The following is an 18406-nucleotide window of genomic DNA, read 5'->3' on the forward strand; positions in this document are numbered from 1 at the left end:
TCAAGTTGATATCTTTTGGTGACTGCCCTTAGGTAGGATCAGGGGTGGACTGACCATTTGGAAACTCGGGCACTGCCCGAGGGCCCGGGGTCAGTAGGGGGCCCCATAAGATGCCCCTGGTACCTTTTTCATAGGCTTTTTTGAGTTTGGGCAAGGACACAGGGGCCCCATGATCCCCTATTGCCCGGGGGCACCATGAGTTGTCAGTCTGCCCCTGGGTAGGATTTTTACTTTAAGATATTTAAATTGCTGACAGGTTCACTATATGATACAGAATACCCGTGTTCTCAGTGTCGCAGCTACACATGTAGTTTTTGATCACACTACTGTCTAACCGAAAACTCCAAAATTAATCACTGCAGTTGCTGTAGGTAATTGCTGATGTGCCAAAAAGCCTTGCAATACAGCAGAAATGTAGAATTAGTCATATAACTAGGTCATTGGATGAATAATTTCATGAATATGTTACTGTGTGTCAAGTCTGATAGGCTCCCGTTTCTCACATCATAAACAGCAGCACAATTAGACATGGATGATTTTCTTTAAATTATTATTATTATACAGTATATAGCGCTAAAAGGTTTGCTCAGCGCTGTAGATTATAATGGGGGACAGAACATGAGACAATACAGTAGCAAAAAAAAACACGAGGGGGTCAAGGGCCCTGCTCTTTCGAGCTTACAATCTAGGAGGGAGGGGATAGTGGTACAGGAGGAAGTGGCTGTGGGGGATGGAGTCGTAAGAGGAGTGGAGGAGACCAGCTGTTAGGTGAGGGCGGGGTAGGCTTCCCTGAAGAGATGAGTTTTCAGGGTGCACCTAAAGGTGAGGAGGGTAGGTGACAGTCTGATGGATTGGGGTAGTGAGTTCCAGAGGATGGGGGAAGTCCTGGAGAAGTCCTGCAGTCGGGCGTGGGAGGTGGAGACCAGGGAGCTAGAAAGTAGGAGGTCTTGTTAGAAGTGAAGATTACGGGTTGGGTGGTATTTGGGTATCAGGTCGGTGAGGTAGTTTGGGTCAGCGTTGTGAATGGCTTTGTATTTCAGTGTTAGTAGTTTGAATTTAATGAGTTGGGCAATCGGGAGCCAGTGGAGGGAATGACAGAGGGGGGTGGCAGAAGCGGAGCGGTTGGTAAGGTGAATGAGTCTGGCCGCTGAGTTCAGGATAGACTGAAGTGGGGATAGCCTGTGTTGGGGTAGGCCGGTGAGAAGGGAGTTGCAGTAGTCCAGATGTGAGATTATAAGGGAGTGAACGAGTTGTTTAGTAGTGTCTGGGGTTAGGAACGGACGTATTTTGGAGATGTTGCGGAGGTGGAGCCTGCATGAGTTTGCCAACGATTGGACATGGGGTTGGAAGGACAGGTTTGAGTCTAGAGTGGCACCTAGGACTTTAAATGCTTAATATCAAATGTAAATATCACATGTAGTTTCTCGCTAAAGTTGATTATTGTAATTGAATGCTTCTACCCTGCACATTTAAAGGCTCAGGATCTGTGAGTCTCAAAAACCGAAGCTGCTGGACACCACAGAATTATGTGTAATATAATATATTGTGAGATTTAGCATCAAAGGTAGAGTTTTTAAGGACACTGCCACTCACTTCTTCTTTTAAGGGCCATTCTTGCCCAATTTTATTTAACAGAAAGTTCCACAAAGTTCCACAAATCATAGATTTTCAGCATTTCACTCTTTCAAGCAAAAGACCTCCAGCCTCCTTAGCTTATACATACAAAACTGCTGCTCTGTCCTTCCACTTCAGGCTCTCATCTGTCTCCTGCAGACTCTTTTCTGCACAGCTCTGCACACACAGCTAGCAGCCCCGTGCTGCTCTAGCTCCAACCTCTCCTAGGTGGAGCTCTCCTGACTCCTGGGCAATGACCTCCTGTCTGCAGGGGGGGAGCCCAGAACCATGGTAAGGCCTCTACAAAAAGTCCTGCACACACCTGTGTAATCACTGTGCTGGCTGTTCATAAGCCCTGGACTCAGGACTGGAGATTTCATCCCACCCGGATCTCTTAGAAATCTCCAGGCTCCAGGTCCCAACATGAACTTTAGAATGAGGAGCCAGTTTCCTCCCCCGGCGCCTCTCAACCTGCCTGGATGAGAATCCTGGGTTTTAATCCTCACTTAGACCCTGGCAGGGTACCGCACTGCTAATATATTTATATATATATATATATATATATATATATATATATGTGTGTGTGTATATGTATATATATATATATATATATATATATATATATATTTTAAATGCTATTCTAAGATAAAAACTGATAGTCACATATGACTTAAAGTGGGAGTAAACACTGGACGCTTGTACCTACAAGTAAGCTTATAATAATGCTCACCTGTAGGTACAAGGAACATCTCCTAAACATGCACTGTTTAGGAGATATTCAGTATCCCTGCAGCCAATGATGTCACCGCTGCATGTGCTCTGAACGATCTGCATACCTGTAGTGACGTCATCGCGGCTTGGCCAATAAAGCGTCCAAAACCTGTGAACCCAAAAGGAAGTCCAGGTGAAGATGGAAGCTCTGTCAGCGGTGCCAGTGTGCTGCTGAAGGGCTTGGTTCTAAGTTAAGTCTTTCATAATGTGCTAGTATGCAATGCATACTAGCACATTATGATATTATTTTGCAGGGGAATTTTTGTTATTTTGGTGGTTTACTATTGCTTTAAAGGAAACCTTTTTTTGGATTTAGATACAGCAGTGATGGGTTAGAACCCTTGACTGTTTTTTTATAGCTGTTTGTACCCATATTAGAGAGCTTCACTCTAATTGCCCTGGTCAGCAGTGCCACTATGAATCAAAGTTAGGGTGAATCCAACATTTTGAGTTACCATTAAAGTAGGAATAGAAGAGAAAATGTCCAATGGGAACATTTACTCCAGTACCAACTTTCTAAGGGTGGATTTTGCCCACATTGTAAAAATATGCTCTCTCTTGCTATTGAGTTTACAGGACAGCAAAGAAATGGTAATCTTGAGAAGTAAGACTAAGTTCGCAAAACAAACAAAAATCCCTACTCTATTCAAAATAACAAAAAGACATTTTAGTTTTATAAATTCAAATTTCAAAAGGAATGAAAAATAAATTAGCACTAAAAGAAGGGTTGCTAATACCAGGAACATTAGTATGTACAATTTAACAGAGACTAGACCTAAACCTAAGACTAGAAATGAGTTGATGTGTATGCAATATGGTGGATTTTGGTAAAATAAAGCAACTATTTCAGTTTATGCAAATTGGTCACTAGCATGGGATTTTTGTCTTGCATTAGTATTAGGTTGGCACCAGAAAAGATGCCTTGAATACTACAAAAAAAAACCCTCCTGTGCTCAATATAGTATGGTGTAATTAGATGTTGTAAGATAGATTTTCATTGTCAGTACTCCATGAGAAAATCAAGTCATTTATGTTCTGTTTGAAGTAATAAATGTATACTAAGTATCTCACATACATTAGATGGGCACACTAATAGTGAATGGTTTATACGAAGGAGAAACTAGTTAAAGAATGGTCCGAATTTGGGTTAGATTATTTGTAATGATCTGAATAAATGCTTTTAAGTTATTTTAATAGTGTAGCCTTACCTATCAAAGGTAGTAGTGTCTTGGTATTTTGTTGTATTCTCTCCCTGTCAGAGAAGGAATGTTTCCTCAGTGTCAAACTTAAAGGTTCCAAAGGAGGCAGAATTATCTCTGGTTTTAGTTTTAACACTGACAGCAATATTGCTATTTTTTATAGCGTATGTTGTAAATAGAGATGAGCGAATCGAACATGGCGAAGTGGAATTCGTTTCGAATATCAGGAAAAATTTGATTCGCGCCGAATCCGAAAATTAGCAAACTTCGGATGCACAAATCGAATTTTCCCAAAAATGGCGGCGACATGTGTGGCGACGGAGCGGGGATCTCTGGGAAGGCGCGCAGACAAGGCGCGCTGACCCATAATGCATTCATTCATGACATGTGATCTCATTAGCCAATCAGCAGCCAGCCAGCACTGTGTAATGCTGGAGCTATAAATTGCGGCCATCTTACAATTCTCCATTAGCCTCCGGTCATTCAAGAGAGACAGACCTGTCTGTATTAGGGACAGAGTTAGGGCCAGAGAGACTTTAGGGCCACAGAATCGTTACTTAGGGACACAGAATCGTTACTTAGGGACACAGAATCGTTACTCAGGGACACAGAATTGTTACTCAGGGACAGACACAGAATTGTTACTGAGGGACACAGAATTGTTACTCGGGGACACAGAATTGTTACTGAGGGACACAGAATCGTTACTTAGGGAAACAGAATCGTTACTCAGGGACACAGAATTGTTACTGAGGGACACAGAATTGTTACTCGGGGACACAGAATTGTTACTGAGGGACACAGAATCGTTACTGAGGGACACAGAATTGTTACTGAGGGACACAGAATTGTTACTCAGGGACACAGAATTGTTACTCAGGGACAGACACAGAATTGTTACTCAGGGACACAGAATTGTTACTCAGGGACACAGAATTGTTACTCAGGGACACAGAATTGTTACTCAGGTACACAGAATTGTTACTCAGGGACACAGAATTGTTACTCAGGGACAGACACAGAATTGTTACTCAGGGACACAGAATCGTTACTCAGGGACACAGAATTGTTACTGACGGACACTGAATTGTTACACAGGGACACAGAATTGTTACTCAGGGACACAAAATCGTTACTCAGGGACACAGAATTGTTACTCAGGGACACAGAATTGTTACTCAGGGACACAGAATTGTTACTGAGGGACACAGAATCGTTACTCAGGGACACAGAATCGTTACTCAGGGACACAGAATCGTTACTCAGGGACACAGAATAGTTACTCAGGGACACAGAATTGTTACTCAGGGACACAGAATCGTTACTCAGGGACACAGAATCGTTACTGAGGGACACAGAATTGTTACTCGGGGACACAGAATTGTTACTCGGGGACACAGAATTGTTACTCAGGGACACAGAATTGTTACTCAGGGACACAGAATCGTTACTGAGGGACACAGAATCGTTACTCAGGGACACAGAATTGTTACTCAGGGACACAGAATTGTTACTCAGGGACACAGAATCGTTACTGAGGGACACAGAATCGTTACTCGGGGACACAGAATTATTACTCGGGGACACAGAATCGTTACTCAGGGACACAGAATTGTTACTCAGGGACAGACACAGAATTGTTACTCAGGGACACAGAATTGTTACTCAGGGACACAGAATCGTTACTCAGGGACACAGAATCGTTACTCAGGGACACAGAATTGTTACTCAGGGACACAGAATCGTTACTGAGGGACACAGAATTGTTACTCGGGGACACAGAATTGTTACTCGGGGACACAGAATTGTTACTCAGGGACAGACACAGAATTGTTACTAAGGGACACAGAATCGTTACTCAGGGACACAGAATCGTTACTCAGGGACACAGAATTGTTACTCAGGGACAGACACAGAATTGTTACTCAGGGACACAGAATTGTTACTCAGGGACACAGAATTGTTACTGAGGGACACAGAATCGTTACACAGGGACACAGAATCGTTACTCAGGGACACAGAATTGTTACTCAGGGACACAGAATTGTTACTGAGGGACACAGAATTGTTACTGAGGGACACAGAATCGTTACTCGGGGACACAGAATTGTTACTCGGGGACACAGAATTGTTACTCGGGGACACAGAATTGTTACTCAGGGACAGACACAGAATTGTTACTCAGGGACACAGAATTGTTACTCAGGGACAGACACAGAATTGTTACTCAGGGACACAGAATTGTTACTCAGGGACACAGAATTGTTACTCAGGGACACAGAATCGTTACTGAGGGACACAGAATCGTTACTGAGGGACACAGAATCGTTACTCAGGGACACAGAATCGTTGCTCAGGGACACAGAATTGTTACTCAGGGACACAGAATTGTTACTCAGGGACACAGAATCGTTACTGAGGGACACAGAATCGTTACTTAGGGACACAGAATCGTTACTCAGGGACACAGAATTGTTACTCAGGGACACAGATTTGTTACTCAGGGACACAGAATCGTTACTGAGGGACACAGAATCGTTACTCAGGGACACAGAATTGTTACTCAGGGACACGGAATCGTTACTGAGGGACACGGAATCGTTACTCAGGGACAAAGAATTGTTACTCAGGGAGACAGAATTGTTACTCAGGGACACAGAATTGTTACTCAGGGACAGACACAGAATTGTTACTCAGCGACACAGAATTGTTACTCAGGGACACAGAATTGTTATTCAGGGACACAGAATCGTTACTGAGGGACACAGAATCGTTACTCAGGGATACAGAATCGTTACTCAGGGACACAGAATTGTTACTCAGGGACAGACTGTCAGGGCAGGAACGCTGGAATGGGCAGGCAGGCCTATGGTACAGTCACTCTGCGACTGACGACAGCCACTACCCACAGACCAGAGTCCCTCAGGGCGCGGAGTCTAAGCCCCAGTCTACCCTTCACCAGGGCCCCTGATGGTGGGGATGGACTTGACGCAGCCTGAGACCAGGTCGCGGCCCCCGAGTGACCCCAGCTGCGATAACGACTGCCGCCAATGGCGTGCAGCTGGTGGGAGCTAGATGGGAACACGAGTAGAGTAGTCAGACAAGCCGGGTCAATAACAACAGAGCAGACAGTACTAGACGGTAGGCAAAGAATACTCAGGTCACGGGCCGGGTTCAGCAACGGGAGGTCAGATAAAGGGTTAACGCAGAGAGTAGTCTTGTCCAAGCCGAGTCGGTTACCAGGAGAGCAATGGGAACAACACAAGAGCTTGCAACAGGGCAACATACAGGACACAAGTGCAGAGCACACTTGCAGACAGCAGGTTTAAATGTGCTCAACCATACCCTTCTGAGGAGGAGCCGCAGAAGCCTGAAGGCATAAAGGTTCCCACCATGCTTTGCAGAAAACCAAGATGGATGCCAGCTCATGGAGATGCACAAGCTCTGAAGAAAGGTAGGACCTTGACACAGACATAGAATTGTTACTCAGGGACACAGAATTGTTACTCAGGGACACAGAATCGTTACTGAGGGACACAGAATCGTTACTCAGGGACACAGAATCATTACTCAGGGACACAGAATCGTTACTCAGGGACACAGAATTGTTACTCAGGGACACAGATTTGTTACTCAGGGACACAGAATTGTTACTGAGGGACACAGAATCGTTACTCAGGGACACAGAATCGTTACTCAGGGACACAGAATTGTTACTCAGGGACACAGAATTGTTACTGAGTGACACAGAATCGTTACGCAGGGACACAGAATCGTTACTCAGGGACACAGAATTGTTACTCAGGGACACAGAATCGTTTCTCAGGGACACAGAATTGTTACTCAGGGACACAGAATTGTTACTCAGGGACACAGAATTGTTACTGAGGGACACAGAATCGTTACTGAGGGACACAGAATTGTTACTGAGGGATACAGAATTGTTACTCGGGGACACAGAATTGTTACTCAGGGACACAGAATTGTTACTCAGGGACACAGAATTGTTACTCAGGGACACAGAATCGTTACTCAGGGACACAGAATTGTTACTCAGGGACACAGAATTGTTACTCGGGGACACAGAATTGTTACTCAGGGACACAGAATTGTTACTCAGGGACAGACACAGAATTGTTACTCAGGGACACAGAATTGTTACTCAGGGATACGGAATTGTTACTCAGGGACAGACACAGAATTGTTACTCAGGGACACAGAATTGTTACTCAGGGACACAGAATTGTTACTGAGGGACACAGAATTGTTACTCAGGGACACAGAATCGTTACTGAGGGACACAGAATCGTTACTCAGGGACACAGAATCGTTACTCAGGGACACAGAATCGTTACTCAGGGACACAGAATCGTTACTCAGGGACACAGAATCGTTACTCAGGGACAGACACAGAATTGTTACTCAGGGACACAGAATTGTTACTCAGGGACACAGAATCGTTTCTGAGGGACACAGAATCGTTACTGAGGGACACAGAATCGTTACTCAGGGACACAGAATCGTTACTCAGGGACACAGAATCGTTACTCAGGGACACAGATTTGTTACTCAGGGACACAGAATTGTTACTCAGGGACACAGAATTGTTACTGAGGGACACAGAATCGTTACTCAGGGACACAGAATTGTTACTCAGGGACACAGAATCGTTGCTGAGAGACACAGAATCGTTACTCAGGGACACAGAATCGTTACTCAGGGACACAGAATTGTTACTCAGGGACACAGAATCGTTGAATTAAAGAGTATGTCAGACAGCACGCAGAGGAGTGGCAGAGGAGGCAATGTTTCAGGAGCGAGCAGACGTGGCAGCAGAGGAAGGGGTCGAGGCAGCACTAGTCGCAGCCAGAGGCCAGTGCTCCCGGTGTCATCCAGCGGTCGTGTCTCCACCGACAACCCTGCCGTCATCGATTGGTTGGCTCGGTCGTCTTCCTCTTCCCAGGTCACCTCTGACACTTACAGCCAACGGTCGGTGGGTACGTCAGACACAACTGTTAGTTGGCATGGCCCGGGAGCAAGCCCACTGAAATCACGTGTCCTCTACCTGCCCCTGCCCTTTGGTGTTCCCTCACCAAGCGAAGTATCGCATGCTGTGGGCTCAGCCCCACTGTACAGTGAGGAAGAGCTAACAGAGGGCGGTCAGGAACGGGGGGAGACATCCGCCTCTTCAGCAGCCAGGCGAAGAAGTACTGGCGAGGAGAGTGGCTCGGTAGCCGGTCTAGAGAAAGGTCTGTCTCCTGGCCCACACGCAGCCGAGGGGGCTAGTAGTGAGGCGGAGAACCTAATTGATGATGATGAGGCTGATCGCACTTGGCAGCCTCGTCGTCATCTGCCAGGCCCGTAATCTGCCATGGGCCCCCGTACCGACTCCTCATGCTGCTGCCAGGCCCGTAATCTGTCATGGGCCCCTGTACCGCCTCCTCATGCTGCTGCCAGGTCCAGAGTGTGTCATGGGTCCCTGTACGGCCTCCCATTGCTGCTGTCTCCATCGCCACACTCTGCCATGTGCCACTTTCAGGTCTCCTCACACTGCTGGTGGGTTCCATTTTGTCATAGGGTGCTGGCAGATTACGGGCCTCCCATTGCTGCTGCCAGGCCCGTAATCTGTCATGGGCCCCTGTACCGCCTCCTCATGCTGCTGCCAGGTCCAGAGTGTGTCATGGGTCCCTGTACGGCCTCCCATTGCTGCTGTATCCATCGCCACACTCTGCCATGTGCCACTTTCAGGTCTCCTCACACTGCTGGTGGGTTCCATTTTGTCATAGGGTGCTGGCAGATTACGGGCCTCCCATTGCTGCTGCCAGGCCCGTAATCCGTCATGGGCCCCTGTACCGCCTCCTCATGCTGCTGCCAGGTCCAGAGTGTGTCATGGGTCCCTGTACGGCTTCCCATTGCTGCTGTCTCCATCGCCACACTCTGCCATGTGCCACTTTCAGGTCTCCTCACACTGCTGGTGGGTTCCATTTTGTCATAGGGTGCTGGCAGATTTCGGGCCTCCCATTGCTGCTGCCAGGCCCGTAATCTGTCATGGGCCCCTGTACCACCTCCTCATGCTGCTGCCAGGTCCAGAGTGTGTCATGGGTCCCTGTACGGCCTCCCATTGCTGCTGTCTCCATCGCCACACTCTGCCATGTGCCACTTTCAGGTCTCCTCACACTGCTGGTGGGTTCCATTTTGTCATAGGGTGCTGGCAGATTACGGGCCTCCCATTGCTACTGCCACGCCCGTAATCTGCCATGGGCCCCCGTACCGACTCCTCATGCTGCTGCCAGGCCCGTAATCTGTCATGGGCCCCTGTACCGCCTCCTCATGCTGCTGCCAGGTCCAGAGTGTGTCATGGGTCCCTGTACGGCCTCCCATTGCTGCTGTCTCCATCGCCACACTCTGCCATGTGCCACTTTCAGGTCTCCTCACACTGCTGGTGGGTTCCATTTTGTCATAGGGTGCTGGCAGATTACGGGCCTCCCATTGCTGCTGCCAGGCCCGTAATCTGTCATGGGCCCCTGTACCGCCTCCTCATGCTGCTGCCAGGTCCAGAGTGTGTCATGGGTCCCTGTACGGCCTCCCATTGCTGCTGTCTCCATCGCCACACTCTGCCATGTGCCACTTTCAGGTCTCCTCACACTGCTGGTGGGTTCCATTTTGTCATAGGGTGCTGGCAGATTACGGGCCTCCCATTGCTGCTGCCAGGCCCGTAATCTGCCATGGGCCCCCGTACCGACTCCTCATGCTGCTGCCAGGCCCGTAATCTGTCATGGGCCCCTGTACCGCCTCCTCATGCTGCTGCCAGGTCCAGAGTGTGTCATGGGTCCCTGTACGGCCTCCCATTGCTGCTGCCAGGCCCGTAATATGCCATGGGCCCCCGTACCGACTAGGGTGCTGGCAGATTACGGGCCTCCCATTGCTGCTGACAGGCCCGTAATCTGCCATGGGCCCCCGTACCGACTCCTCATGCTGCTGCCAGGCCCGTAATCTGTCATGGGCCCCTGTACCGCCTCCTCATGCTGCTGCCAGGTCCAGAGTGTGTCATGGGTCCCTGTACGGCCTCCCATTGCTGCTTTCTCCATCGCCACACTCTGCCATGTGCCACTTTCAGGTCTCCTCACACTGCTGGTGGGTTCCATTTTGTCATAGGGTGCTGTATGGCCTCCCATTGCTGCTGCCTCCACCGCCACACTGTGGCTCCACACTCTGGTTTTGGCCCCATGACTGCCCAAATGAGTGAAGTGTGCGGTGATTCTAAGATCGACGGCACTCATCTGCATGTCATACTGACTGACAGTATTATTTCTCTTCCCCAGCAGACTCCAAGGGCATTTAAATTAAAGGTACAGTGTTCTGCACTAATATAAAGGCTCTCTGAAGCCTAGAAACACCCTTTTTATAATTTAAATTCGCAGCGAATATATTCGACTCAAATCAAATTTATTCCGCGAATTCGCCGAATCAGCCGAATCGAATTTTTGAATAATTCGCTCATCTCTAGTTGTAAACTAAGGCAAGAGACAGGGTAAATTTACATCACGCTTTGTGTGGATTAATTTACAAAGCCCAACAGTACTATTCCCACATATAGAAAACACAAGTTTATAAAAAAAAGTAAGTTATCATGGACAGATACATTTATACTATTAACTAGAAACAATTCAAGAGGAGAGAGGCATATTATTATTTAAGTCCATTATTCAGTGTTGCTTTTTCTTCATTTAAGAATACCTGAAGCTATGTGAGAAGTATAAAAAAAAAGGTCATGCACATTTTCCTTCTTACTAGCTGGGGTTAGCAGTACTTTATACTTTAACAAAAACATTGCAATGATTACTGTGTCCTTTGTTACAGAGGTGCCATTCTGTGTAAAAACAAAGCAGAGATTCCAAGGACTGTATTATTAATACAAGTGGTAGGTCCCATTGCAAATAGAGGAAAAACTGTTGCTACTTTTGAGTGAAAATACTGGTACAATTATCAAACAAAAAGGCATATTTTGTTTTGGAATTTTCCAACCGCAACAAATGTAGCTATGTAAAAAATGTCATACCTGGAATTCTTCTTTATTAATTGTGTGAGTTAAGTTAAGCTAACTTGGAAAATACATGTGCTTTGTGAAGGTAGCATTAACACGTAATAGTAAAAAAAGGAAGTCCGTGTTATATGTAAGAAGGGTATATTCTCAAATATAACATAAGCTGCTGTATGCTAGACAATTCCTGAAAAAATATTAATTAAATGGGAATATTATTTTGTACCGGGGGATAAAGAACTTTATTACTAGAAAACAGGCCAAACCTGATAAAGTACTGAATGCACCACAGATACTTCCATTTTTTCTACATTTTTAAAAACATCAGAGCCCTTATGATATTCTCCTGGCAATATATCGTGCCCTACTACTGGTATAAAGCTTGTCTTTTGGCAGGGAGATTGCCGTTCAATGGGAGAAATGCTGAAGTTTTGAATTAAGAAACAGAGGATAGGAAGAAGATTGCAAAGATGATTTGAATCCCAAATTGCTAAACCTGAAGACATTGAACTTGTTTATTGTTGCTGCAACTAATGTTTTACTTTTTAACAAGTCAGTTGCTGTTTTAAAAAGCAAGTCATTTTTATATTTTGTGTTTCTTTAGTGTTGCCAAGTCATACCTGTGGAAATCCTGGTGAGATACCCAAAGGTGTTCTACATGGAACAAGATTCAATATAGGTGATAAAATTCGATATAACTGTATTGCTGGATATATTCTCGAGGGACATTCAACTCTGACATGTATTGTAAGTCCAGGAAATGGAGCATCTTGGGATTTCCCTTCTCCATTTTGTAGAGGTAAGAAGTGATGATGTTACTGACTGTATAAAGTGATACCTGCATTATAGGAGTTTAATGAGCAGAACATTTTACACACTGCACAGGCAGAACAAGCAAGTAAAGGGAAAGCTTGCAGAGGGACAATAAAAATGACTGCAAAACTGGAGTAGCAGGAATCAAAAATAACTGAATATATTTTACTTCCCACTTCACCACCATCTCTTGGGTAGATGTTACCTTACACTATGCCTCTTGCTGATAGTTTAACTTCTGTTTAGGATTTATTTTTGACTATGTACAAGTGTATAGGTTTTACCTTTTTATATTTTACATAAGGATAGTTTTAAACCTAATGACCCAGTATGTAATATGGACTTCAAAGCTAGTTTTAAATAAACATTTTAAAATTATGGGATCTAATTTTTTTTTTTGTTAAGTGTCTACTTTAAATTTGAGGTCTAACAGTCTTGAGCTAAAAATATACTTTGGATACCCCCACCCCCAGAATATAAAAACCATACTTCTTGTTTTTTCTAAAGGATTTATAGAGACATGTTTACTTACCTTACACTTTGTCCTTGGCATTTTTCTCACTGCCCCTCTGCTGTATGGAATGTAGGTGGGTCCTTGACATCATCACATACAAAACAGCATGGTTGGTTCTGCATTTTAGCTGATGACACATGTGAGAGGGGGCTGCACAAATGGTGTAGAGGAGGCATAAAGGAAGTCTGCACTGCTGTGGAGCCATGTAATTACTTTACTGAACTCTATTAAGGCCCCATAGACTAAACGAAAAGTAAATACAATAAATACAGAGAGCGACTGATATGTTTCCTTCTGCCCAAATTCCACTTATTTTAGTATAGGAGTTTAACTAGTTTAGCTTTAGCTAGGCAGCTACCTACCTGGTATTCCAACAGGCAAGGAATTAGAATGTTTTGGTAGATAAATCCAGATTGAGTGGTATATGATGTTAGCTCATCATAATGGGAAGCAATTTTCTTTTACCCCGCCCCTTTTTTTATACTAAAAATGGATCCATTATTTTTTTGCATTTTATTAATCATCGCCAATGCAAAAGGAAACATAAGCCATTGTAACAGTTTGGCGATCTGTCACAATGTAAAAAGGATATTTCACCCAGGATTCTCAACAAGGCAGGTTGAGGGGCTCCAGAGGGTTTTCTTAATGCAGAGGAAACTGAAATCTCCAGGCTCCAGGTCCCAAAAAGGGACTTTACAAACAAATGAGGAAACTGGAAAGCCAAAGTGATTTGGGAAGGATGAAATCTCAATCCTGGGACCAGGTTTTGGGAATGGCCAGGAGTCTGATTGGGCAGGTGTGTGTGGGTCTCTTATACACTCAGGACCAGGGTTCTGGGTTCCACCATCCCGAGGAGTCCATATGGGTGCAAGGGAGCAGCCATAAGTGTGCATGGTGGCACAAAGTAGTCTGACAGAGCAGAAAGAGGGCCCAAGCCTGTGGGCTGGAGAAACCGCAATGCTGTGAAGGAGCGCTAGCCAAGATACAGCGTTTTGTATGTGAACAGTCAAGAGGACCGAGGCATGAAGCCTGAGCAGCGGTGCTGCTAAAGAGAGCCAGGAGGCTGAATCTTTTTTTCATTTGCAGTGATGGTGCATACCCCTGCATGGGAAACCTATATTGTGTGGAACTTTCTTTTAAATAAAATTAGGCAAAAACATCCCTTAAAAAGAAGAAAGCGAGTGGCTGTGTGCTTCAAAAGCTCTACCCTTGATGCTAGTTCTTACATATGGTGGTGGATGCAGCGAGCAGAACTAGAGATCCCTGCAAGCAGCACCTGGCAGCATTGAGCCAATCTACAGAGGAAAGCAAGCCAACCTTCATTGCAAAGAAAGAGCTACAGGCTGTCCCTACCTGGGAGAGGGATGTTGTCACCCCTGCAGAGCTGCTGCTATTAAAACAGTAGCTATTGTGGAAAATGTGAATGTGTCGCACCTTCAGAGAAGGTACAGCAGAGAGAAGCCCATGCTATATGCAAGGAGAGATGCTAACCAGAGGCCATGACCAAGAGTGGTTGCCCATAGCAACACAGAGGAGGCCAGTTGGGTTGTTTGTGTATCTTGTACAGTGGGAAGGCAGGGGTTATAGTAAAACCTGTGCGTGGTTCTCAAAAAAAGTGATGTCACTAATATCTGCCCGTCTCAAGTAGTTAGTGGGATAATGAGAAATTTACTGCTGTTGGGAAAACCCTGAGTTCTTGCAGAGCAAAAGCTGTAGTTTAAAATTGGGTCATTTCCCATAGCAACTGGTGGTAAGACAGCACAGGTGTCCCTCCAAATCTCCAGGGAACTCCATGTATTGGAACCGGAGGTTGCCCTGGACAACTGCGATGTCACTCTGGTGGAGCAGAGTGGAACTGCACTTTGTAATAGGAGTGTGTTGGTGCAATCTACTAATTCTGAAAGTGTTCAGGTAAACAGTGGGTTAATACAGCCTGTGAAAAATTAAACTGTGTGGGTAATTCATGAAGCACCACCAGAGCAAAGTGGTGGATGTGAGGTATTGCAACCTACAGTTGGAAAACAGGTGTTACCTAAGTCTGACATGATCCAGAGTGACTTGGGCAATGGGTCTGCAACTAAGCCCATCTGTTCTTATGTGTCTCCTTGGGTGGATGGATCGGTGCTGAGGAGCACTAGTGAATGGAGCACATATACAATGGATTGGGATAGATGGGGTAAAAGGCTAATCTCGATGATAGATGAGGCTTTTATGCAAAAACATAAAGTGGTCACTGTTTCTGCTGTGCCAGCAGGTGGGTCTATAGAACAACCTATAGATAAGGACACGCATACAGCAGAGACTTTGCCTGTGTTGGCAGGGAGTGTCAAATTGATGTTGTCATTGGGAATAATCAGGGGCAGTTTATGGATGCCGAGCCTTAGAAGTTGAGAGTGAGCCCAGCACCTGGTAGGTCTCTGGTGGAGGTCAGGCTGTGATTACCTCCAGCTGGGAGGAGGTCCCTTTTAAAAGTTGCAATTTCTCAAGTTTCAGCAGGTGAGTCTTTTGGCATTCCCAGTGTCATACATGTCTTCAGGAAGGACTTGAGTCTGGAGTCAAGTGGCTGGTTTGTAATAAAAGTATTAAAGGAGATGCTTGAACTTTGGGATGTACAACCAATGTATACTGAGGTGTCTCCTCCCCAGTCAGATGGTCTGGTACTGTGGAGTACCACTAGGTGGCGCACCGAATGGCCAGTTGTACGGAACAAAGGGGAACAAGAAAGAAGTGGTTTATTTCTGAATTTGTTGATGGTGTTAAAAGTGGCTGGACTACTTCCTGTAAATATGATATATGAGAGAGGTTCTGGAGAAATTAAGAATGAGTCAAAAAAGGTTTCACCTCCTAACAGGTGGGAAGCATTTTTGCTGCTATGGTCCAGGATAGTGCTGGACAGTTGTCAGTGAAGGGCGCTTTTACTGCACCAGTGGACAAACCACATGAGATGGAAGGGCCGAGGATGGAGCAGAGAACAGCACAGATCCTGACCAGGGCTCAGATGGATGTGCATAAAGAAATCAGAGCCACTGGGCCAAAAATAGGTTTATGTAACAGGTGTGATAAGACAACTGAGATACAGGGGCAAATGGTATGTGAAAACTGGCCAAATGGATCAGAAGAGAGCTCACCTGTTGAGGATTTGGATATAGATCCAGGTGGTTTTGAAAAAGTTAAAATAGTGGGACAGCTGCCTGCAGAGTGCATGGCACCAGGTGAAGTGGCATCTTGTGAGGTTCCCGTGGGTGATCGCTGCCCTTTGGTGTGTGTGCCCTTTATAGACACTGTCCTAACGAATGCTGGAAAAGATATTGAGAGGTGTATTATTGACTAGAATATATCTGTTTATGGTAAACAGAATACTGTGGTGATGATGTATGCAGGTTTGATATCCAAAGGTACCAAAAATAAGAGAGGTGGTCCTGGTACATGTACAGTAGAAATAGGCCCCCTACAGCCTTGGGATAGTAATACTGAGAGAAGTATCAGGAAACCTGAAGCAAAGAGGCAGAAAGGTTGACAGAAAGACCAGGGGAACCCCGTTAGGATTTCAGCAGAGGAAGTGTTTATGGAAATGCACCTGGAAAAAGAGTGGGGAAGGTCTGATTAGAGCCCATAGCAGAGTGACAATGGGGCTTGGGGAGAGACACCAAAGGGTGTTTGTTGGGTAGAGTTCCCCTTTAGTAAAAGTATGGTAAGACCGGATTGGACCCCATGTAAGTGAGAGCTGGCACAGAGGTGCCAGAAGCTGTAAGTTGTGTGTTTTTATCCTCCAGGTCAAAACAAGGGGGGGGGGGGGGATATGTGACAGTGTGGAAATCTGTCACAATGTAAAAAGGATATTTCACCCGGGATTCTAAATGGGATTCTAAACAAGGCAGGTTGAGGGGCTCCAGAAGGTTTGCTTATTGCAGAGGAAACTGGCTTTTCAGTTTCCTCATTTGTTTGACTGATTGGGCAGGTGTGTATGGGTCTTTTATACAGTCAGGACCAGGGTTCTGGGTTCCACCCTCCCGAGGAGTCCATGTGGGTGCAAGGGAGCAGCCACAAGTGTGCATGGTGGCACAGAGTAGTCTGACAGAGCAGAAAGAGGGCCCAAGCCTGTGGGCTGGAGAAACCGGAATGCTGTGAAGAGGCGCTAGCCAAGGTACAGTGTTTTGTATGTAAACGGTCAAGAGGACCAAGGCATGAGGCCTGAGCAGTGGTGCCGCTAAAGAGAGCCAGGAGGCTGAATCTTTGTTTCATTTAGAGTGATGGTGGATACCCCTGTATGGGAAACCTATATTGTGTGGAACTTTCTTTTAAAAAAAAATTGGCAAAAACAGCCATTAAAAAGAAGAAAGCGAGTGGCTGTGTGCTTCAAAAGCTCTACCCTTGATGCATTGATTGCGTATTTTTGTATACAGTGAATTATGAGACAAGTTGGCACAAGTTGAGGGAATCGTTGTCAAAGCAGATTGTTTGCCTCTCTTTAATCCAGAGTAGTTTTAAAGTGTGATCCAAAATGTACTTTGGATATGTCATTTTGAAATAATTTTTGGCATCCAGGCACACTTTAATATTGAGAGGAATGCTTACATGCGGCTTCTTAATACATTATAAGATGCTCTCTTCAAAGCATTCTAGATTTAATTTATTCAAAATTTAACATTCTATGAGGGGTAAGCTGAATAGAGGAATGCCTGTGGACACAGCGTATCTGGACTTTGCTAAAGCATTTGATACACTACCACATAAATGCTTAATTTACAAATTGAGGTCTGTTGGCAATAGTGTATGCACCTGGATAGAAAGCTGGTTACAGGAGTGCGTCCAGAAGGTGGTGATAAATAGCATATCTTCTGAATGGTCTGGAGTTGTGAGTGGGGTGCCTTAGGGCTCTATCCTGGGACCAATTCTGTTTAACTTGTGCATACGTTATATGAGGTTGGAATAAGTAGTTCAATCTCAGTGTTTGCTGAAGATACAAAGCTAAACAGGGTAATAACCTCACAACAGGATATAGCAAGCTTACAGGTATACCTTGATAAAATATAGGGATGGGCAACTGCATGGCAGTGTTGCAAAGCCCATGAAGTGAAATTTACTAATATGCCAAAAATTTACTGACAGTACCACGTTTTACTGGCTAAATTCATGACATTCACTGACAGACAAATTTTTACTGACACTTCAAGAAAATACATAAAATTACAATTTTCAGTACAAAACAGTGCAAATATCAATATTTAGGCTATAAACATGTAGCTAGAGCTAAAGTATAATTAGGTTTAAGGTAGGAAAAACAAAAGGAAAAACACATTTCTCCATTTACGTTGTCCGGTTAATATAACCCAGCAAAGCGTTTTCTCTTCAGGGATCCCCTTTACAGTGCAAGGGAGAACTCTGCGGACCCTGTTGTAAAGAGGATTTCTGAGGACTCTGATGTAAGGGGGAATGCTGCAGACTCTGGTGCAA

At 45.2% G+C, this 18406-nt stretch overlaps 1 protein-coding gene across 1 annotated transcript in view; it reads left to right on the forward strand.

Moving 5' to 3' along the window:
• The window catches only part of LOC149464866 (CUB and sushi domain-containing protein 1-like), a 1089704-nt gene that overhangs the window by 335263 nt on the left and 736035 nt on the right, over positions 1 to 18406 (forward strand). The window contains exon 6 of the mRNA XM_089673951.1: positions 12230 to 12424. Within this exon, the coding sequence (XP_089530077.1) occupies positions 12230 to 12424 (195 nt within the window). The remainder of the gene's footprint in view (positions 1 to 12229; positions 12425 to 18406) is intronic.

The sequence above is a fragment of the Staurois parvus genome, unplaced genomic scaffold (assembly GCF_062004578.1).
Source record: "Staurois parvus isolate SC_StPar_1 unplaced genomic scaffold, SC_StPar_1.0 ptg000146l, whole genome shotgun sequence".
Lineage (NCBI taxonomy): Eukaryota > Metazoa > Chordata > Amphibia > Anura > Ranidae > Staurois > Staurois parvus.